Source organism: Lepidochelys kempii, chromosome 11, assembly GCF_965140265.1.
Source record: "Lepidochelys kempii isolate rLepKem1 chromosome 11, rLepKem1.hap2, whole genome shotgun sequence".
NCBI lineage: Eukaryota > Metazoa > Chordata > Testudines > Cheloniidae > Lepidochelys > Lepidochelys kempii.
The window spans coordinates 34,118,258-34,141,060 of record NC_133266.1 but is presented as its reverse complement, the minus strand read 5'-3'; the positions used below and the strand labels follow the sequence as shown (position 1 = coordinate 34,141,060).

Here is a 22,803-nt window from a genome sequence, read left to right as displayed (position 1 = left end):
CTTCCTGTCAGGGTGGTTAAGCACGGGAATAAATTGCCTAGGGAGGTTGTGGAATCTGCATCACTGGAGATTTTTAAGAGTATTTTAGACAAACACCTGTCACGAATGGTCTAGATAGTACTTAGTCCTGCCATGAATGCAGGGGACTGAACTAGATGACTTCTCCAGGTCCCTTTTAGTCCTATGATTCTCTGGTTGTGACCCTAGGCACCCTGATATTCAGACCCTAAACACTACTGCAATAATATTTGTACAAAATATCCCTTGGGAGGCATCATATGAAAGCTAATAACATTCTGGTTATTATCATTGTAAAATACATATGTTAACATCATATGTGAAGTTATGAATTCCCTCTGTATGATGTTACTAGAACATGTTTAAGTCCAGACAGCCTAGCCCAGGTAAAGGTAATAAACAGGTCTGTCCTAGACAAAGGAATATGGGTTTACCTCAAATTACATGTTAGCAGTAAGCAAAGCTGTCAGTTTTGAAGGGAAGGGATATTCACTCCAGTTAAATTAATAAACTGTGATGTACTGACTCTTTAACAGAGTAGCAAACTTATCTTCTGTGAATGCACAGTGGTAATGACTGTGCATTGCAGAGAAACTTCTGGGTGTCCCCTGTAGTGTGCTATACTGGTTTATAAGGAATAGTATTTGTAACAGGTTATGGCTAATTGTATGTGTGGGCTGAGCAGTTCTGAGGGAGGATTTATAACAGCTTGGGGAGACAGTGTGAAATGATCTTTACGTTTTCTCATGGTTTGTTTGTTAATAGAGTTTGCTCTTTACATACTGTGAGGGCTGTATTTGTAGAGAAGGTTGGAAGCTAAGCCGGCTTTCATACGCCTTTAAAATAATAAGTTTTCTCTGCCAACCATATGGGGAGGGGACTCTCAGCAGCTGTCAGTTATTTACTTAGATGGGGCTCTCTGCAGTCCAGGTGCTCATTTGGGGGTGAAGTGAAATGGGGGTCTGCTTGAGCTTTGCGAGCACAAAGAGGGGGGAAATGTTAGTGCCCAAAGAGAGCATAGGTTGGTAGAACAGGGCCTGGTCCCACACCTCTTGCTACTTGGCAGATGGGGTAGTGCTGGGATACGTGCATGCTGCTTTTTGTAGCAATTACCACTCCCTCACTCTCTCGGAGACATTCTACATACCTCTGTCTTCTGCAGACAGAGGGCCTATGGGAACTCTCACTGAGTGTTGTCCCACCGCTGCAGGTTTTACAGCTACAGTAGTGTCACTCCATACGTTTGTCTTGTATGGAATAGAACGGATTCCTACCCTCTGCCTGTGCTTTTTGGGGGCACTGAAAAATAGTAATGCCATTCATAATTAAATTGGATTTATTCCTTTTTGTGTTCTGACACCATACAGTGGATTATTAATTCCTACCTGAAAACTAAAAGAAAAGGAGGACTTGTGGCACCTTAGAGACTAACCAATTCATTTGAGCATAAGCTTTCGTGAGCTACAGCTCACTTCGGCTGTTACTCTGATACCTGAAAACTGAGGTTTTCCTCATCTTTAAGTCTCATAAAGAAGTTCTATACTGCATCCCCTCCTAATTGTATTTGAGATACAGAGCCTCCCCTCTATGTGTGCTGAGCCTTTTGGCTTTTTGTTTATTCAGAGTAAATATGAGATTAGCCTCAGCTGCTTTTTAGTGCAAGACTTGAGGTTTCCTTCTTTTTACTGTTATTTACAAAAAAAAAAACTGTTTGTAATTCATCTCTTATTTCACATCTCATTTTATTATAACATTGAACTTCCTGTAAATAGGCCTGACCCTTTTTCCTCTGCCCATAATAATAAACAAATACATCTGAGTGTAGATTCCAGACCTTCCTAGATACCACCCAGGCAGGAACATCAGCATGTTGTTCACTATTGCCCATTTGGGTACCACTATCTCATTTTATAAGGAAGGAAACCAAAGATGCTGTAACAGTTGGGCACCATGGGTGTGTTGTTAGAACTGAGATAAAATGCCTTCTGCCACATGTAATAAATGAAATTTCCAAAATGAGATGGGCACATTGAAAGAACTAACTGGCAGTGGCTACTACCCATATTACAACTGTTAACCCAGTAAGAAGAACCAGTTGTAAGTTAGAGAGGACTGGAGATCATCTTAGGAGAGATATTTTACATCTGACTTTTTAATTATGTTTGTTTTACTTAATTAAAAGGGCATAGTATCTATTTGGAAGGACATCCGGGATATCAGGGAGAGGATAGATATATGCAACAGGGTAGTTGGCCCCTTTAAGGGGGTCAGAGCCAAGTCTACCTGCAACAGCCTTCTTTAAGGAGAACAAGCCCATGTCAGCCCATCTGTAAGTAGTTTTAATTGCCTATGTGGATGGTTGGCAGCTTATTGGCTAAAAAACACTTGGACCTGGTAAAAGGCTAGCAGAGGTCAATGAAGGAAGTTTTTTGAGAGGCGATGAGGTTCCAGGAAAAGTTGCTTATTGAGGGACTTCTTGGATTGCTGCAGGAGGCCCAGCCTGCAAGGAGCTGTGTGTTACCAGGAGATGAATTACATTTGGGAGGAAAGCCTGAAATCCACCCTAGCTCCAGAAATCAAGGTCAAGTGTGTGTGTATGCTGGGGGTAAAAAGCCTGGACATGGGACTGATAGCTCCAGGGAGTCTGCCTCTCTGTAAGAAGGCTAGGTGAAGCTCTTTCTTGTGTTTCTATTGAACTTTCCGTTAATAAATCAGACCTGTGAAGGCAGCCACTTTGTGATGTAAAGGTGTTGGTGAACTTATTGACAACACAACTGGTGAAATTAAGGCAAGTTGCACCTGCAGTGTTGTGCCTGACTGCACCAGGTTGCATGGGGGTGGCACACACCTTTTAAAATAGGACAGGAGGATGAGACTAAGGATAGTTTAAAAGATTGTCTGCCTTGTCAGTATGATTTAGCTTTGGCCTAGAGGAAGTCACATCTAGGGGAAGGGGAAACTTGACCTCCACAGCCATTCTCTTCTTGGTCTGCTAAGTTCCAAGAAGGTTACTGACTGTGGGGTGAACACATGTTCATTAGGAACTGGGAATAAGACCTCCAGCGCACTTCCCATGGGTCATCACAACAGCTAACAAGTTAATTGCTTTAATTCATGGCCAGTCTGAGTAACAGTGGAACCAGTGACCAGATGTGAAAGATTCAGTAGCCCACTCCATGAACTCACTGGCACATAGCCCCACTTCCATCATGTTTTAATTACTCTGGCTTGGATAGGTGTTTTGGAGAGCTAACTACTCTGTTCTTAACCCCAGGTTTCCTGATCACGCTGAGCTAGGAAGGAGGAAGATATCAAATAACTGGTTTAAATGCCCCACTTAATAGAACGTAATCAAGTATGAGCCCTTTCTTCCACGAGTAAGGGATGCCAGGTCAGGGTTAGGATACAAAGCTTCACAGAAAAATAATGCCTGAAAAATGGGATATGAATTCTCTGATTTTTCTTCCTAACTTGCAGTTAAACACTTTCTTCTGCCTAAAACATTCCCAAACAGACACTGGTGTAACTAAGCATAGAACCTGGCCCTAGGCCTTTTTAGCCTCAAAATTAAAAACAAAGTATGCAGGGAAAAAATTCCAAAGTAATTATGTTTTTTCCTGACTCAGACCCTTCCTACGGAGACATTAACACTTTCATTCCCAGTAATATAAATGATCAAATTTGAAAAAGATACTATTAAAAACAATGTAAAGACCTACCTTTGTTTGTCCTTTATCTTAAACCCTACTCAAGAATAACAAAACATGAGCTATTTTCATGTAACAGATTTTTTAAGTAACATTAAGTAAAGAAGAAGGAAATTAGCGCTCTCATAGTTATATTAAAAATACAACAACAATACATGCTGGGATATCAATGACAGATTAAACACTGAGAATCAAATTGAGACTAACTGACCCTATGCTATAATAGGTAATGTGAGAAGATGAGCTTGCTCCCACTCCTCTGTAATAATGCAGAAAGCTGGCCAGTGAGCCATAATGAAACAGGACCAATGCCTATTTTTTCATACGTTCTTCTGTATTTCTCACATTTCTGATAACTATATTTTTTGTCCCTTGTTTGCTATTACTCAGGGTCTTTGTTCTTTTGTCTCCTACATAAACATGGCATTTTGGGATATATTTTTCTGTGGTGGCATTACTCAAGTACTATAAGCACTTTGTCTTCAGTCTTGCAAAACAATTGAGGCATGCCATTATACCAGTATAATGCACGCTTTGTCACAGTGTTTCTCACATAGCCATACACTCTTGAACACATTGTATTTATAATGTAGATCATATATATATATATATATATATATATATATATATATATATTCTCAAATAATAGTTTCTAGTTCTGCATATCAATACCTCCATAATGTGGCTTTTTCCCCATTTGATTTATCCATGTATTTCTAGCAGAACTAACCAGTTAAATATAGAGTAATGTGTTCTCTAGCTTTGCTGAGGCTAGAAAAGTATAAAGGAGACAACACATTTGGTAATTGCATTAAGTATATGTGGAAGCATTCCCCAAAGAGCAATTTGAGAATTTGGTTTCACTTTCTGCTTGCAAATAACCTCTCTTTCTGTGCATACATCTATCCAAGTGAAGCAACACATCTACACAAGATATGAAAGAAAGGGGATCGAAAAGTCCCTTATGGGTGTAACTTTTGGACACAAGATAGGAGTACAATTTAAAGAATGTAATCTTTTGTGTTCAATACAATCTACGGGCTCCTGATAGGCTGGGCCTTTCTCTGGGACAACACTCAGATAGTTTCAGTGTCTCTCTTTCCCTTCCAAAGTCCTTTCCCCACTTGGGAACCTTACTTTAGCCTTTCTGGATTCTCAGGCATAGGGATCTTTCACTTAAGGAGAAGTTCAATCTGAGTTTCCTGTAAAGGTCCAATTTGTCTATGGCAATTTGGCACATCTGGACCCCGGGTTGGGGTTTATCTTCAACACCCTTCCTGCAGTGATCAGCTTGTCCTGTTAAGTTCATATGGGCAGCACAGACCTGTCAGCTCGGGGGAAGGGCACAAGAGCCACCTACTTCTGGGGCACCACCACGTCCCTTCTGATTACCACCCCTGTCTGTATCAAGCTCTCCTTTCTAAGCTTGCTTTCTTCAGCTTTCACAGGCTCTGCAGGTGTGCCTATTTAGTACTGATTGAGCCCAGAGGAGATCATTAGCCATCTCCTGATTGGAATGGGGGTGTGCCCCATCACAGGGCTGTTAAAAAAAATAAAACAATTTATACTTGGGATTTATTGCAGGAAATCTGATTCTGCCTTAGTGTATAGGAGACCCAATTTGTCTTCTCAAGTCTAGATTTCTGACTAAAAGAAAATGTTATGGTTTTAAAGAAAAAATGGATATTAAAGTTTTCAGTCAACTACTGTCAAAAATCCTTACAGTCTAAGAGGGCAAGTCCATATTGTACGAAAGAAAGATGAGTCAGCTGCTAGAAGTGATGGGTCAAGGTTCTCAAACTTTGGTATGATTTTATTTACAAGGCAATCTCTGTCAAGCATAGGGTGCCTGATAAATTCCATGTTGCCCTTTACCAAACCCAGCTATAAGGGGAAAATCTTGTGTGACGCCACTTCCAAGGATCAGGCTTCATTTCTGCATAAACAGAATGGAGAAGTGATGGGGGTGGAGAGATGAATGGCCTAAGATGGAAATGTTCAAAGATAACAAGGATGGAGGAGATGGGGTCAAAGATGAAACTAGGCCTAGATACTGTAGCAATTGACACCCTAGAAATGCTTAAATGCATAGATTTAAGGGAAGGGTATTTGAAGGGGGAATGAGGTGTGGAAGTAGTCAAAGTAGCACGTAAAGCTGAACATGGCATGGGAAGATAGGAAAGTGGCCCTAACCACTTGGTCCTTCGCATCTGTATTTTTTTCCCTTCCAGATTTACCCTGGCTATGTACTAATGCAGGTGTTCACACAACAAAATTTTTGGTGGCCTCAGAGTGCAGCCGCCAACTCTGACTGGTGGCCGCACTGACACTTTTTCCTAAAATACTTAATTAACTTTAGGAAAAACAATTAAATATGCACAGAGACACAGCCAAAACATTGTAATTTATATTTGTAGGGTTTTTTTGGCAGACTCAATAATAAAAATAATGCTGCCTCCCCCTTTGCCCTTCCACTCCCCATCCAGGGCTTAATGGGTCCCGGGGCTTGCTTTGAAAAGTGACAGTTGTATATTTGTTAATATTACAGTACACTTAGTAGCTACCTGGGAGGCTATGAAAAGTGATATTAACAAACATACAAGTATCACTTTTCACAGATACCTAGTAAGTCTGCTGTGAAAAGTGATACTTGCATGTTTGTTAATATCACTTTTCTCAGGAAGCCCCAGATGCGGGGGCCAAAGTGGGAGGCAGCAGGGACCAGAGGTGATGGTGGGATGGATGCGGGGCTGGGTGAGGCAGTGGGGACCGGGGGCAATGGGGAATGGATGTGAGGCCAGGAAGGCACTGGGGTCCAGGAGTGAAGGATACAGGGCCGTGGGAGGCAGCGGGGGGCCAGGTTGGATGGGAGTGGGTGATGAGCCCCATTGTCATGTGGCCAGAGCCAGGGCCTGGTGTCTGCTGCCATGCGTCAAGGGCCGGGGCTCAGTGCCCTCAGCCAGAGCCTGAAGCTGGGAACAGGAACTGCGTGGCCAGAGCCAGGGATCAGAGCCCGCTGCCGCACAGACGGAGCTGTGGGTCAGCACCTGGGGCCACTGCCTGCTGTCGCACGGTCAGAGCCCAGGGCTGCGTGGCTGGAGTCAGGAGTCAGCAGTCAGCGCCCACTGCTACGTGGCTGGAGCCAGTGCTTGCTGTTGCACGGCCCAGGTCAGGGGTCAGCACCCAGGGCCAGCTCCCAACACTGCATGGCCAGAGCCTGGGAACAGTACTGTGAGTTGGCGCCTGCTGCTGTGCAGCTGGGACAGGGGATCAGCACCAGGGGCTGGGGCCACACGGCCAGATCTGTCAGTCAGCACCTGCTGCTGTGCAGCTGGGGCAGGGGATCAACATGAGAGGCTCGGGCCGTGCGGCTGGAGCCCAGGGCCAGCGCCCGCCACTGCACAGCTGGAACTGGGGGCCACGGGCCAACTGAAGCTCCAGAGCTGGGGGTCAGTACCTGCTGCCCCATGGCCAGAGCCGGAGGTTGTCACCCAAAGCCCTATGGTTGCAGCCCACGGCCAGGCGGGTGGGGCTGGGCTGGCTCCTGGCGCCAGCACCTGCCATTGCATGTCTGGAGCCCAGGACTGGAGCCAGGAGCCAGCGCCTGCTGCCACACAAGGACGGGAGACTGAAGCCCTGCAGCTAGAGGTCAGGGCCACGTGGCCAGAGCCAGGGAGGTCAGGACCTGCTGCCCCATGGTTGGCGCCTGGGCCCACACACCCAGGTTCCTGAAGTTCAGCTGCTGGAGCCTGACACCCAAACCCCCTCCCCCCAACAGGGGTAAAGAACTCACCTTGCTCCTGCAGCGTTGTGTCCACCTCTCCCCAGAGGCGGTGCAGGGCAGCACATCCAGGAGTAACAAGGAGGCAGGGGGAGGGGGCCATGCTTTGACAACCCCCCTCCCCACCCATCACTGCCCAGGAGGTGGTCGCAGCCACAAGAAAAGCCCCTGGTGGCTGCATGCGGCCAGTGGCTTCATTTAAGAAAGTTGTGCTAATGTGTATCTAATGCCTATTGTACTTCAGTCTGTATCTCTTCACTATGTTCCAGTACGACCCAGTATGTGTCACAATATCTAGCGAAAGACGAATAAGCTCATTCCCTCAGTCCAAAACATGGACAAGTTACAGGTCACTGTCGTGGGTCATAATCCTGCTGAGAAGAAGTTAATTGCTGCCAAAAGAACTTCACTTAAAAGATATCATGCCATAAATATCTCTGCTATAGGGTAAGCAAAACAAAAATAATGGGGTAGAGATTAAAAACAACTAGACCTGGCTGGAAGAACTTTGCAAGCTTCATATTATGCTGAGCGACTAATTCAAAAGGTATAAAATTACCAGACATTACCAATGAACTCTAGATCTGGGTATTGGTCAGGCATGCAGAATTTCAAGTATTTCTGAGCTATACACAATGGTTGTTTTGTTATCATGAGGAGTAACTGTAGGTCATGTGCTGTTCTCTTGAACTCCATGGATTATTTTGGTGTAATAGATCAGAATCTGGACCCATGAACCCAACTGGACAAGCGTCTGATCCACTGTATGGTTTGAGGGAGTATGCGCCATGTTCGGTTAGACACTTACTTCCCTCATGCAAATTATTCACCATTTGGCACTGGAAAATCACTCAGTATCACCAAAATAGGAATGGGTTATAAGCTTAGTAACATTCCTGTGGGTGGTGTCACAAGACTGACAGGAGTTTGAGCTATCGGTTGCAATTGTAGTTGATTTTGACCACAAGCAGGAAAATGCTCCTCATAGGCTTCTTTTAGTGTAGCTGCCAAGATGAGTCAAGACCAAAGGCCATACTAGCACAGTATGTTAGAGATGTTTTTAGCATGCAAGTAGCTGAGAATGGCAGAAGTTGATGATATGTAACAGCTCATCTGACGCTTGAGGCAGTGTTGTGTAATGATTTGAAGAGTGGCTTGGGAGTCAGCAGAGGAAAACACTTCCCTTTGCATTACTCATCTGTGAAGTGTGTATAAACACCACCTTCCTTTTCTGGGCACTGGGAGACATAATGTGTGTAAAACTCTTTGGGGTGATGTATCAAGGATACATTTCCAGCCCCAAATACAGAAGCTGGCATTTTGTGTTGGTGTAGAGGGAGAAGTAGGTTGGAACATCCACTACAAGCCGCATAACTTTAAAGTTCTGTCTAGTGTTTTGAAAACAGGACTAAATACCAGAAACTCCTGCTCTCTCCCAAGGCTCTGGAAATGACTCCTCTATTACTTTAGCAAGTCACATACTTTCTTTATTCTGTGTTCCTATCTGTATAATGGGGATACAACAGTTTGTCTCCATCCCTGGGTTGTTGTGATGATTCATTAGTATTTATTAAGTGTTTTGAGCAAGGAAAACTAAGCAGAGATGGGCCTAAATAGAAACAGAAATTCACACCCTCTAATCTGGCAGAAATTTGGATTTGGATCTAATCCGGATTCAAACTCTGTGGCTAGAATCTACCGGTAATACCAAGTACTGTTATGAAAAACCCTAGATTTCTAACAAGTTGCTGATACTTATCTTTTAGACCACGATACGATATTTCATTTTGATTTACAGGTTATTCATTTTATCTTTCATTAATCCCTGGTATATTAATTTTATCAGTCACTGGTGGCAAGGAATGTTTTTCTTCAAGTTTGTCTACATGAGAAATTGAGCCAAATTAAATAAAGATGTGAATTTAAAGTGTCTTAATTAAAGTGCATGGAATCGTTGTATGAATGCTCTTTGAGAAGCAGAGTGCAGGAGAATGTAGTTCAATTTAGCTTAATGGCAGTTTTGCCATCAACTTTAATGGGAGCAGCAGGTCACCCTGTGTAGGTATAACATGCAGTCTATATCATCCAGACAAATAATATAATATATATGTAATTTATTTAAATATATATGTCTCACTATTCTGAATTTTGGACTTGACACAGACAAAATTTGATTTGCTTTCCCTGGGAATCCAGCTACTGAATGAAAACAGTAAATATGACCAAAAGGACTAAAGCAGCGGTTCTCAAACTCTAGGTTGGGACCCCAAAGTGGGTTGTGATGCTGTTTTAATGAGAATGCCAGGATTGGCATTAGACTTGCTGAAGATGAAGCCAAAGCTTAAGACCCATGGCTCAGGGCCAAAGCTTGAGCCCCACAGCCCAAGCTTCAGCCAGAGGTGATGGGGCTCAGGTTACAGGCCCCACACCTGGGACTGAAGCCCTTGGGCTTTGGTCCCCCTTCCTGGGGTCAAGTATTATTTTTTGTTGCCAGAAGGGGCTCGCAATGCAATGAAGTTTGAGAGTCCCTGGACTATAGAAAACACTTGATCCTGCAGACAGAATGCTCCGGCGCATCTGGTCTTGCCAGCAGCAGCAGCACCAGCCGGTCCCCGCCCCGGGGCAGATCGTCAGGGGGCCTGGACTCCGCGCTAGAAAGTTGCTGCAATTGTGTCTCTTCCCCAGTGTCTGGTTAGTGATGGTTCCATACCAGTGAAGGAAACTTTAGCAGCCTGCGTACCGTCCCCGCTCCTCTACACCCCGACGGGGAGCAATCGCAACCCCGCCGCTCGCAGCGCACTCTCACCCGCCCCACTGGGCACCACCCTCCCGAGTCCCGCCCCCCACAGACACGTCTTTACCCCAAGCGCAGCCCCCACCCGCTAGGCGCACTCAGCCTGCCCTGCTTTCCCCAGCTCTGTAGCGCCGCTGGGAACCGCGCCGGGCCACGCTCCCCGCCCGGCTGTCCCTACGCGCCTGTGCCCCACCTCTTCACTCCGCTGGAGCCCGCGCCCCACCGCAGGGCCGCTGCTCGGCTTCTCCCCGCCACACCCAGCCCTGCCCCCTGGCCCGCGCGGCCACGCCCACCGCGCGGCTCCCCTTTCACCGCCCGAGTAGCCAGCTGGGGGTTCCGCGCGGGGCGGCCCCGGACTGAGCCCTCGCCGCGCTAATGTTTAACTAGGTGCTGGGGAGGCGGGAGTCCGCCGCGTGTGCCAGAGAGGAAGACGCTTCGCTGCTTCTGCCGCTCGCACCCGCTGGGGCAGGGTCCGCTTCCCGCAGCTCCCAGTCATGAAGGTCAGTAAGTAACTGTGTCGCCCCGCGCGGGCGGCTGCTTCACCCCCCGCCCCAGCTAGAGCCAGAGGTAACTGGAAGGGCCCTTGCCTGGGGCTCGGGGCAGGAGCGTAGTTCCAGGGACGGGCTGTGCAGCGCTTAACGTGAATGCAGCGTTCTTTGTACGTGAGCAGATTCACCCGGGGCTTGGGCTGCGCGTTTCTGTTCCAGGCACGGGGGATGCGAAGGAGTATTTGTTCTGCGAGGAAGAGATTGTGGTGCTTAACCACAAAGATACGGCGGTACTCCCCTACACAGCACACGCCCAAACGCACACTGTGCAATAAACTGCCCCTGGAACCAGGCCAAGTGCACAACCATACACGCTGGTCCGCACGCCGGCCCAGCTCTGAAACAGTCACTTGCCTTATACACGCTGGTACATCAACTCACGTCGTGCACGTCTAACTTTGTATTCCCTTTTTTTCGTGTTTTCCAGACAGTAGTGAAGTATCTGTTGGGGTTGCTTGCGATTGCAGTGATTGTTATTGCCATAGCTGTTCCTGTAGTTTTACTGACAAAAAGTAAGTTTTAAAATAGTCGTCTTTGAAGAGACCCTGATACTGTGAGTGAGAAAACTAGACTGATCGCTGCAGAAAACTCAAGAATTCCAATGAGTTATTTGTCCAGAGTTGCTAGACTTTATTTTCTGCAGAGTATAGTGAATCCACAGCTAGAAAGTAGAGTGTGCTATTTCCCCCTGAGTTCTGGAAAGTGTTCCCAGCAAAGGTCTTGCTGAATTGCTAGGTTGGAGACAGTGAGACTAATGTGCATTCAGGCAGGAACTGGAGGCCAGCTCATTTTTGAAGTTGTCTCTGGATTCCAGTGGTGAGAAGCCCCTCTGAAAATTAAAATAATCAACCATCTCAATTCCCAGGTAAACACCAAAAAGTATAATCAAAATGTGTCACTTTGCAGCATCTTGTTTTCCAGTCACTAGAGAGTGAAAATTGTAGCTCGAACAGTAAAATTCAAGTCTGTTGATCTTGTGTGGCACGTTGAAGGAGATAAGAAAATACATCCCCATTAAAAGAGCATTATCAAAACCAAACCAACTTTACATAAATGTATGATATCATATATATAGCACTGTCACAGAGATCAAGGAACAGAGAGATATCAAAGACAGACTTTTGGACTCTGGTCAGTTTGTGTTTTCCAGTGTGACGCTAGTCCTGGACGTTAATCTAAAACCATATTAAATCAATGTTTAGTCAGTGAAGAACTGCCAGTTGATAGGATGCAATTACATATCAACTTATTTTTTTTATTTTTACAGGTTATACTAGTTATAACAGTATAGAATTCAACATTACAGACTTGTAACAAACCAGAGAGAAATAGTGTTCCCACTGTAAAGTAGACATTGTACAAGTCTCTTTTTTAATGTAAATATTAAGAAAGGGTTACAGATATACTGGCTTGACAGAAAATAGTTTGTGTATTCTTAAAGTAACTAGTCTGTCCAGCACTTAGATATACTAAGAAGGTTTGGGTTTTCCACAGTTTAAATTAAAGGTACAGCAATGAATTGGAGCAAAAATTGAGATTAACATAGTATATAATTGAAATATAGTGTTACAATTTATATAAATTATTTTTAAAGTAATACTAGATATTAATAGAAATTAGGGGTCTTATTGTACAACTCTTGAAGGTATTCTGTTGATAGGATTTGCTCCAGTAGGATGCTTGTTTTTTGTTGGTGGTTGGTTATCTGTTTTTTTTTCCTGCCTGATTGTCTATCAAAAATAAGATTTTCAAAGTGAAAATTGGGACAACTCTATCAGGCAGTTATGGGGGGAGGGGTAAGCAGCACAGGAAATGATTTTGTGGGTTGGCAGGAAAGTACATGGGAACATTTTGGCAGATGGATTGATGTGGTACTTATGTTTAGGTAAGCAGTAGGAAGCATTGTGGGAAGATGACGTTATGTGATAAACCTGGTTTGGGATAGTCCCTGAGGTGCATGTGATTTTGCCAGCATGTTGTCAGAGTACCTGGGACAGCTTGCCAGCAGTTCCTTCATGTGTCCAGTATTTGTAGAGGCTAATAAAAAAGTGGGACAAAGTATTTTCTTTTTCAGACTGAGAAGGATGCTGGAATATTGTCAATGAGAACTGGGATTAATCAATAATAACAACATTACATCATAGCCAGTTCTTTTCATCAGTTCAAAAATGGTGTCAAGAATCAGGTTTCAGAGTAACAGCCGTGTTAGTCTGTATTCGCAAAAAGAAAAGGAGTACTTGTGGCACCTTAGAGACTAACCAATTTATTTGAGCATGAGCTTTCGTGCGCTACAGCTCACTTCATCGGATGCATTCCGTGGAAACTGTTTCCACGGAATGCATCCGATGAAGTGAGCTGTAGCTCACGAAAGCCACGGAATGCATCCGATGAAGTGAGCTGTAGCTCACGAAAGCTCATGCTCAAATAAATTGGTTAGTCTCTAAGGTGCCACAAGTACTCCTTTTCTTGGTGTCAAGAATGTGCATTAAAATAAGCTAGTAAAATTAAATATTTAGTCTTCACTTACTCAAATTGTAATCAGATGTGTACAAATGTTTATATGCACTCAAATCCAATTTTTAATTGAAAACACTCTAGACTTCAGTAACGGTCTGTAAAATAGCTTCCGTGTGTAATCCTTCCTATTTAGACACTGCAGATTTTTTTCTGTTTTATGTAAGGAATTAAATCTATTGTCCTGGCCATATACTAACTCTTTAATTCAATTCTATGTACCTAAAATTTCACCGTAAATTCACTGAGATACAGTATTCTCCTATTTCTAATCTAAATTGTTGTGTAGAGTTGCTATGTGGTGTTAAACTGCTGTCACTTTTTAACTGAGAAGTGACTGTCATTTATAAGCGTGTGAAATAATCCCTATCTGCAGAACTTAATTTGTACCAGGGCTTGCCAGGCCTGAGCCCTGACATGTCTAGGTTTGACAGTTCAAAGTAAGTAAGTAAGTTCAAAGCTCTGGCACCTCTGGATTTGCCATGTCAGTTATGAAAGTAAAAAAATTTCTTGAGCCCTGGCACCTCTTTCATTATGAATTGAGCACTGCTTATTTGCAATAGTAATATGGCTGTATCATGGCTTTTGAAGGCCAGACCCATGTTACAGTAGATGCAGAGCACCACAATACCGTTAGCCTTGGATGGAGCCGTTTTACCTGTGGAGGAAGAGTAGGGGAGTGTAGCATTCCCTTCACCGCTGACTCAAAATCAGTGGCTAGTATGGAAGGGGACAATGCCTCAGCCAATTTGGGGGCCGCAGGAGTGCCGGAACCTGTGTAGAAGGGGGGGATGGCCACAAGCGCTGGAACTGTGGCCCTTTGCTCTCCTCTTTCCCCTAAGGCGCCCCCCCCTCCTTTTCTTTGTGAGGCAGGGGCTGATGTGTGTGGGGGTGTCCCCCTCCTCCACCCTCAGGATTGGTTGGTTCCAGTTGCTGTCTGAACTTAGCATGCCGACACACTCATTCTCCCCCAACACACACATTCCCCAAACACACACTCTGTCTCACCGTCCCCAACACTCCCTGTCACATGCTCTCTCCCCTCCTCTTCCTGACACCTCAGTGGAAGAGCCGCTGGCAATCTAGTGGAATGATGGGATTGAGAAAACCGCATCATGTGCTACTGTACCTGCCCCATGAGGCATTGCAGACCCTTCCCAAAGGATCCTGCGGCCAGTTGCACGCTAGGATAGCTACCAACAGTGCACTTTGCTGCTCTTTGTGTCGATGCAAGAGCTGCTAGTGTGGATGCACTTTGCCGACACAAGGAGCATAGTGTGTACATGTAACAGCGGTTTAATTAAATAGTTGCTCTATGTTGGCATAACTTTTGTTGACAGAACTCTGTAGTGTAGACAAGGCCTTAGTAAAATAATTTTCAAAGATATTATTTTGTTAATTGGGAATCATTTAATGTGAGGAAATCATGATCTGCTTGCAGACTGTCCATAAATAGAGAGAGACTTGGGCTAGGATTTTCCCAAAGAACTGAACTTCGGTGGAAGTTGAACACTTAATTCATAAATTCCAAGGGCAAAGGGGCCGTTGGGATCATCTAGTCTTCCCTCCTGTATAACACGTTTCTCTTTGGCGTCATTGAAAATCCCAGGCTAAGTTCATTGAGTAAATTATTTCTTGCAATCTATTAATTTGGCTTTGCGTATAATAATGCATATGCTTATTGTTTGAAGTAGATTAAACTTGAAATGCTTACAGAATCATTAAATATCTTACACTCATCTTCCATATTCCACTTCCACGGTTGTATTAAAAATGACCTACACAGTTTTTTTTATTAAAAGGGTTTGTGCTCTTTTTTTGTTTCTTTATTTTGTATAACAAAGGGCCAAAGAGGTTCTTGTCCCCTTTAAAATATCTGAAATGGCAAATCTAGCCTTCTCTGCCTTTGCTGGAGGAGGAGGCGGTCTCAGAGTCAATGTTGGGGTGGAAGGGTTAACCTTTAGTTAAAAGGATTTTGAGTCTTTTATCAAAGTCTTTTTCTCCCATGTGTTTTCAGGTTTTTGATTTAAACTGATATTAACAATAAGTTTTAAACAATTGGAATGAAAAAATCACTTCCCTTTCTCAGTTGATGAGGTTTCAACCTTCTAGGTCTCCAGTCATCCATCAAGCCTTTCAGGAAAAACAGGAGAGATAGACCTGACTTCCAAAGTTTTAGTCCTCCTTTATAAAGCATAAAGAAGCAAGGAAAGGCACAAACCAACTATTGTTTTTCCTTTGTAAGTTACCTTTAAGAGTTTGCAAAAATTAGTTACTAGTTGGTGCTGTGAAACCTATAGAAAATATTGAAAGAAAGGTACTTTACACAAAGGGTGAAATCCTTGCCCAACTGAAGTCCATGGCAAACTTGCTGTTTTCTAAGAATTTACTCTGCTATTCAGTTTTAATATTGCAGCCTGTTTCTGCAATGATTGCCACTGTTAGGGCACTTGGATACTGTGGTGTGAGCACTGTATAAGCTATGTAAATATGTCCTTTATTGAAGAGGGTAAATATTAATCAGATTTTCCACTATAAACTGATCAGTAAGAGTTTTATGACTTAATTACTTTTTTTCAAAAGTAGAAATTCTGCATTGGTTGTTTTATTGCTCCTATGTGTTTCATTTGAGCCATTTATTAGAGTTGGGTTTGTTAACCATTTGACAGAAAGTAAATTATACACTCTACAAGGATATATGAACTTTAATAGCATTTGCTATTATAATGTGTGGTTTCATATTGAATACAGAAGCAACTTTACATTAAAGTAATTAATCCAGGTTGGACAACTCTGCATCTACTCATGAAGGCTGAGTGGTGAGGTGGTGGTCTAGATCCCATGATCCTAGTCCCACTAAAGCTAATGGAAAAACTCCCATTTACTTCATTGTTGGGGAGACCAGAACAGAGTAGTTGGGTCTTAATTCATTAACTTTATCTGTTGTGGTATATACTGTATTTCAAATGCTAAGCTATACAGGAGCTGAAGTACCTCTGGGAACAGCTCAGTGACTGTGAGTCAGAGTTGTTCACTACTAAGCAAGAGGACTGGGGCAGCTCCCCCGCCCCCCCCCAGTTTGGCCTACAGGGGTGTGAATGCACTGTGTACTAGCCTGCTGCACTGTAACTCCCCTATGTGGACTCTGCAGGTGTGAATTAAAAGGTACCTTCTTCATGTTACCTTTTAATTCATGCTTGCAGCATCCACACAGGGAAGTTACAATGCAGTATGCTAGTGTATGCTGCAGTTCACACCTACATAGTCTGGACTGCAGGGCCATGTAGACATAGCCTCAGTTCTTGAGGCAGTGGGGACAGGAAGTGCCGTAAACACTAGTGAATGAAAAGGCTGACGTTCATATCATATTTGGGAATATTTTGACTTGGAAAAATGCATAGGCTGGGAAATCCTTGCATGATGTGAAGTAGGAAACACAAGGTGAGTGGATGCTGCACAAAGATACAAATAAGGTTAAGCACTAGTTGTAGTCCTCTGCACTGAGGGTATGTCTCACTGGTGCTGGAGGTATAATTTCATCCAGTTAGAATGCTAAAAATAGCAGTGTAACTAAAAATAGTGGTGTGAGAAGTGGGAGGGTCTAACATCTCCAAACATGATCCTGTCTGAAACCCTAGGTATGTACTTGATAGGATATACATATCACTTGCACCACTGTGGCTACACTTCTATTTTTCATGTGCTAGCTGTATCAGAGCTACTGTGGGTATGTTTGTCTGAGCCAGAAGTTATACCCCTACCTCCAATGTAGACATACCCTAAGTGGTAACAGGCCTCAAGCCTTGTGTGCCTGCTTCATTACCCTCAAGAATATAGGGAATAAAAATAGAGGGCTGAGTGTGGGTGTGTCTCGAGACATGGATTTAAGTGGGATCCTTAGCATACAAATGGGGTGCTGAGTTATGTGCTACTATTTTGGCCCTAACTCTTTCTACTCAGCAGGAATACAATGGTAGCTGTATAAACCACATGTTCATAGACTCATAGATATTAAGGTCAGAAGGGACCATTATGATCATGTAGTCTGAGCTCCTGCACAATGCAGGCCACAGAATCTCACCACCCACTTCTGCAATAAACCTCTCACCTATGTCTGAGCTATTGAAATCCTCAAATCATGGTTTAAAGACTTCAAGGTGCAGAGAATCCTCCAGCAAGTGACCTGTGCCCCATGCTACAGAGGAAGGCGAAAAACCCCCAGGGCCTCTTCCAATCTGCCCTGGAGGAAAATTCCTTCCCGACCCCAAATATGGCGATCAGCTGAACCCTGAACATGTGATCAAGATTCACCAGCCAGATACCCAGGAAAGAATTCTCTGTAGTAACTCGGATCCCACCCCATCTAACATCCCATCACAGGCCATTGGGCCTATTTACTATGAATAGTTAAAGATCAATTAATTGCCAAAATCATGTTATCCCATTATACCATCTCCTCCATAAATTTATCAAGTTTAATCTTGAAGCCAGATAGGTTTTTTGCCCCCACTGCTTCCCTTGGAAGGCTGTTCCAGAACTTCACTCCTCTGATGGTTAGAAACCTTTGTCTAATTTCAAGTCTAAACTTCCCGATGGCCAGTTTATATCCATTTGTTCTTGTGTCCACATTGGTACTGAACTTAAATTATTTCTCTCCCTCTTTGGTATTTATCCCTCTGATATATTTATAGAGAGCAATCATATCTCCCCTCAACCTTCTTTTAGTTAGGCTAAACAAGTCAAGCTCCTTGCGTCTCCTTTCATAAGAGGCTCGTTCACCTGCACATCCACCAATGTGATATATGCCATCATGTGCCAGCAATGCCCCTCTGCCATGTACATTGGTCAAACTGGACAGTCTCTATGTAAAAGAATAAATGGACACAAATCAGATGTCAAGAATTATAACATTCATAAACCAGTCGGAGAACACTTCAATCTCTGGTCACGCAATTACAGACATGAAAGTTGCGATATTACAACAAAAAAACTTCAAAACCAGACTCCAGCGAGAGACTATTGAATTGGAATTCATTTGCAAATTGGATACAATTAATTTAGGCTTGAATAGAGACTGGGAGTGGCTAAGTCATTATGCAAGGTAACCTATTTCCCCTTGTTTTTTCCTACCCCCCCCCAGACGTTCTTGTTAAACCGTGGATTTGTGCTGGAAATGGCCCATCTTGATTATCATACACATTGTAAGGAGAGTGATCACTTTAGATAAGCTATTGCCAGCAGGAGAGTGGGGTGGATGGAGAGAAAACCTTTTGTAGTGGTAAACACCCATTTTTTCATGCTTTGTGTGTATAAAAAGATCTTCTATACTTTCCACAGTATGCATTCGATGAAGCGAGCTGTAGCTCACGAAAGCTTATGCTCAAATAAATCGGTTAGTCTCTAAGGTGCCACAAGTACTCCTTTTCTTTTTGCGAATACAGACTAACACAGCTGTTACTCTGACACCTTTCATAAGACAGGTTTTCCATTCCTCGGATCATCCTTCTCTGTACCTATTCCAGTTTGAATTCATCCTTCTTAAACATGGGAGACCAGAACTGCACACAGTATTCCAGATGAGGTCTCACCAATGCCTTGTATAAGGGTACTAACACCTCCTTATCTCTACTGGAAATACCTCGCTTGATGCATCCGAAGACCGCATTAGCTTTTTTCACGGCCATATCACATTGGCGGCTCATAGTCATCCTGTGATCAACCAATAATCAAAGGTTCTACTCCTCCTCCGTTACTTCTAATTGGTGCTTCCCCTGCTTAGAACTATAATTCTAGTTATTAATCCCTAAATGTATGACCGTACACTTCTCACTATTAAATTTCATCCTATTACTATTACTCCAGTTTACAAGATCATCCAGATCCTCCTGTACGATATCCCGATCCTTCTCTAAATTGGCAATACCTCCCAGCTTTGTATCATCTGCAAACTTTATTAGCACACTCCCACTTTTGGTGCCGAGGTCAGTAATAAAAAGATTAAATAAGATTGGTCCCAAAACGGATCCCTGAGGAACTCCACCGGTAACCTCCCTCCAGTCTGACAGTTCACCTTTTCAGTATGACCTGCTGTAGTCTCCCTTTTAACCAATTCCTTATCCACCTTTCAATGTTCATATTGATCCCCATCTTTTTCCAATTTAACTAATAATTTCCCATATGGCACCATATCAAACGCCTTACTGAAATCTAGCTAAATTAGATCCACTGTGTTTCCTTTGTCTAAAAAATCTGTTACTTTCTCAAACAAGGAGATCACGTTCGTTTGGCATGATCTACCTTTTATAAAACCATGTTGTATTTTGTCCCATTTACCATTGACCTCAATGTCCTTAACTACTTTCTCCTTCAAATTTTTTTCCAAGACCTTGCATATTACAGATATCAAACTAACAGGCCTGTGGTTACCCGGATCACTTTTTTTCCCTTTCTTCAAAATAGGAACTATGTTAGCAATTTTCCAGTCATACGGTACAACCCCTGAGTTTACAGATTCATTAAAAATTCTTGCTAATGGGCTTGCAATTTCATGTGCCAATTCCTTTAATATTCTTGGATGAAGATTATCTGGGCCCCCCCAATTTAGTCCCATTAAGCTGTTTGAGTTTCGCTTCTACCTCAGATATGGTAATACCTCCATATCCTCATTCCCATTTGTCATGCTACCATTATCCCTAAGATCCTCTTTAGCCTTATTTAAGACTGAGGCAAAGTATTTGTTTAAATATTGGACCATGACCAGATTATCCTTAACCTCCACTCCATCTTCAGAGTTCAGCGGTCCCACTTCTTCTTTCTTTGTTTTCTTCTTATTTATATGGCTATAGAAGCTTTTACTATTGCTTTTAATTCCCTTTGCAAGGTCCAACTCTACTTGACTTTTAGCCTTTCTCACTGTATCCCTGCATGTTCTGACCTCAATAAGGTAGCTTTCCTTGCTGATCCCTCCCATCTTCCACTCCCTGTATGCTTTCTGCTTTTTCTTAATCACCTCTCTGAGATGCTTGCTCATTCAGCTTGGCCTATGACTCCTGTCTATGAATTTTTCCCTCTTTCTTGGGATGAAGGCTTCCGATAGCTTCTGCAGCTTTGACTTGAAGTAATCCCAGGCCTCCTCTGCCTTTAGATCCATAAGTTCTTCAGTCCAATCCACTTCCCTAACTAATTTCCTTAATTTTTGAAAGTCAGCTCTTTTGAAATCAAAAACCCTAGTCGCAGATTTATTTTTGTTTATCCTTCTGTTTAGTTTGAACTGAATTAGCTCACGATCACTTGAGCCAAGGTTGTCACCTACAACCATTTCTTCTATGAGGTCCTCACTACTCACCAAAACCAAATCTAAAATGGCATCCCCTCTAGTCAGTTCAGCAACTGCTTGATGAAGGAATCCATCAGCTATTGCATCTAGCAAAATCTGAGCTCTATTATTATTACTAGCACTTGTCCTCCAGTCTATATCTGGGAAGTTAAAGTCTCCCATGATCACGCAGTTTCCATTAGTATTTACTTCATTTAAAAACATTAAAGAGGGCTCTATCCATATCCAGAATCCCATTAATCTTGCTTCCTGATCTGTCCATCGTTTTTTACCTTGTGCTTGTGCATCTGTGCTGTGCAGGATCAAGCCCATAATAGGTGTCTAAAGCAAACAGGTAATATTCAAAGTAAAGAAGACAGCAGTGAATCCCAAGAGTAGGCACAGAGGGGAGGGAAACTAAGGTTGGTTATTTCTCTTTTGAATAAGTATCTTCACCTTTTATAAGATAGGCAGGGCAGAGAAATTAAGGCTACGTCTTCTCTGCCACAGAGGTGGGTGCTTTTACAGGGAGATAACTGTTGTGCATTGTTATCTCACTGTAAAATCCTTGTGGAGACAAGGCACCTGGGGCTTTTACCACAAGGTGGCTTGGCAAGGGCAGCACTCTGGCCCCTGTTGTTGGTTTACTTCACAGTAAAACTACAGTGCCTTGTCTCCACTAGGATTTTACACAAGGATGGTTAATGTGTTATTATACCTGTAGCAAAGACCCACCTATTTCTAGCTTTGGCTGGGTAGGTCACAGCAGTATCCACATCTTCCTTTTCTTTCTTCCAGCTGAAGATACCACGTCTGACCCACGTAGACCGTTTACCTTACAGGATTATTTAAATGGTGACATTAGATACAAAACATATAATTTACAATGGATTTCAGGTAACTGGTCTGTGTTGATTGAATGTTATCTCTGCCTACCTCTGATATTTGATGTTCATGTTAAGGGCAGGCTGTACTTACCTAACTGCTCAGAGGTAGCTGCTATGTAGGGGAAAGTCTGAATGTTTTTTAGGTTGCTGTAGTAGAATGATGCCAATAATACTAAAAGCAGAATGAAAATAATTGAAAACATAGGGCTTGATTGCACCCTTCAGGCATGTCTCTGTGTTGCTGATGATGTGGAGGTACATCTACCCCTGGATGCCAGAAGAGCACATCATCTGCTTCACCTTTCTATGGGGAATAACACACGCCTCCCTGTGCATCCATCCTACTCCGTGGGTCAGTGTGGGGAACCGGAGGAGACAGAGCAAGGTTCCTCTTCCCTTTTGGTGTCATGGTTTCCCCAGGGGAGTAAGGTGGGAGCAGACCCTGTGCTCCTCCGAACATAGGGACTGCACTTCTTACTGGCTTTTGTGGCTTGTGCCCCTTCCCACTACATAAAGGCCCAGAGTTTTGAATGAGTTCTGTTTTATATAGTCAGCTTTATAATATTAGATGGAAAATCATAAATGTTAAGAAACATTTTCATTTATTGTTGCCTAATGACATTTCTCTTGTTCCTTTAGGAAATCAATACCTGCACAAAACCGCTGACAACGACATCGTGCTTGTAAATGCTGAGGATCAAACACTCGCAGAAATTCTGAAAAATAGCACATTAGTATGTTTGCTCACCTACTGTACATCTCAGACTTTGGAGAAAGTACTGCTGCATGTTTCTCTATGTAATCAATGTGTGATGTTTTTTCTCTTCCCTTTTGTTGATAGGCCACATATGGAGCGACCACAGCTATTTTATCTCCTGACCAAAAATTTGCTCTTCTTCAGTACAACTATGTGAAGGTACTAGCATGCTTTTTCTTTTTTCATGCCTATTGTATTTTATAGAAGCACTAAGAGAAAAAGAGAGAAGGGAAAGGAAAATTTGAATTCATTTTAAACTTTTGGTTGCTGCAGACAGATACGATAGGCAGGGCTGGTAGCACCACCTATTAAAGTTGTCCAACACTTGCCACTGTAAGACCCAGTTTTCAGTTGCTTATAACTTCGCCAAACTTTACAGTTTCAGCTGAAGATTTCCATGCCAAGTGTCTGCTTCAGGCTCAGTTCTGAAAAATTTCAGCCAAAATGGTCCTCCCATTTCTGAGAATAAGATCAGGGAGAAG

General features: G+C 43.2%; 1 protein-coding gene across 2 annotated transcripts in view; it reads left to right on the top strand.

The window, feature by feature from the left end:
* The first annotated feature begins 10,583 nt into the window (after window positions 1-10,583).
* Window positions 10,584-22,803, top strand: part of DPP4 (dipeptidyl peptidase 4) — a 74,549-nt gene continuing 62,329 nt past the window's right edge. The window contains exons 1-5 of one of the 2 annotated variants that reach the window (XM_073305626.1): window positions 10,584-10,800; window positions 11,276-11,360; window positions 21,476-21,574; window positions 22,204-22,298; window positions 22,406-22,480. In XM_073305626.1, the coding sequence (XP_073161727.1) occupies window positions 10,795-10,800; window positions 11,276-11,360; window positions 21,476-21,574; window positions 22,204-22,298; window positions 22,406-22,480 (360 nt within the window). In that variant the 5' untranslated portion in view covers window positions 10,584-10,794. The remainder of the gene's footprint in view (window positions 10,801-11,275; window positions 11,361-21,475; window positions 21,575-22,203; window positions 22,299-22,405; window positions 22,481-22,803) is intronic. The other variant, XM_073305625.1, reaches the window with a different exon arrangement.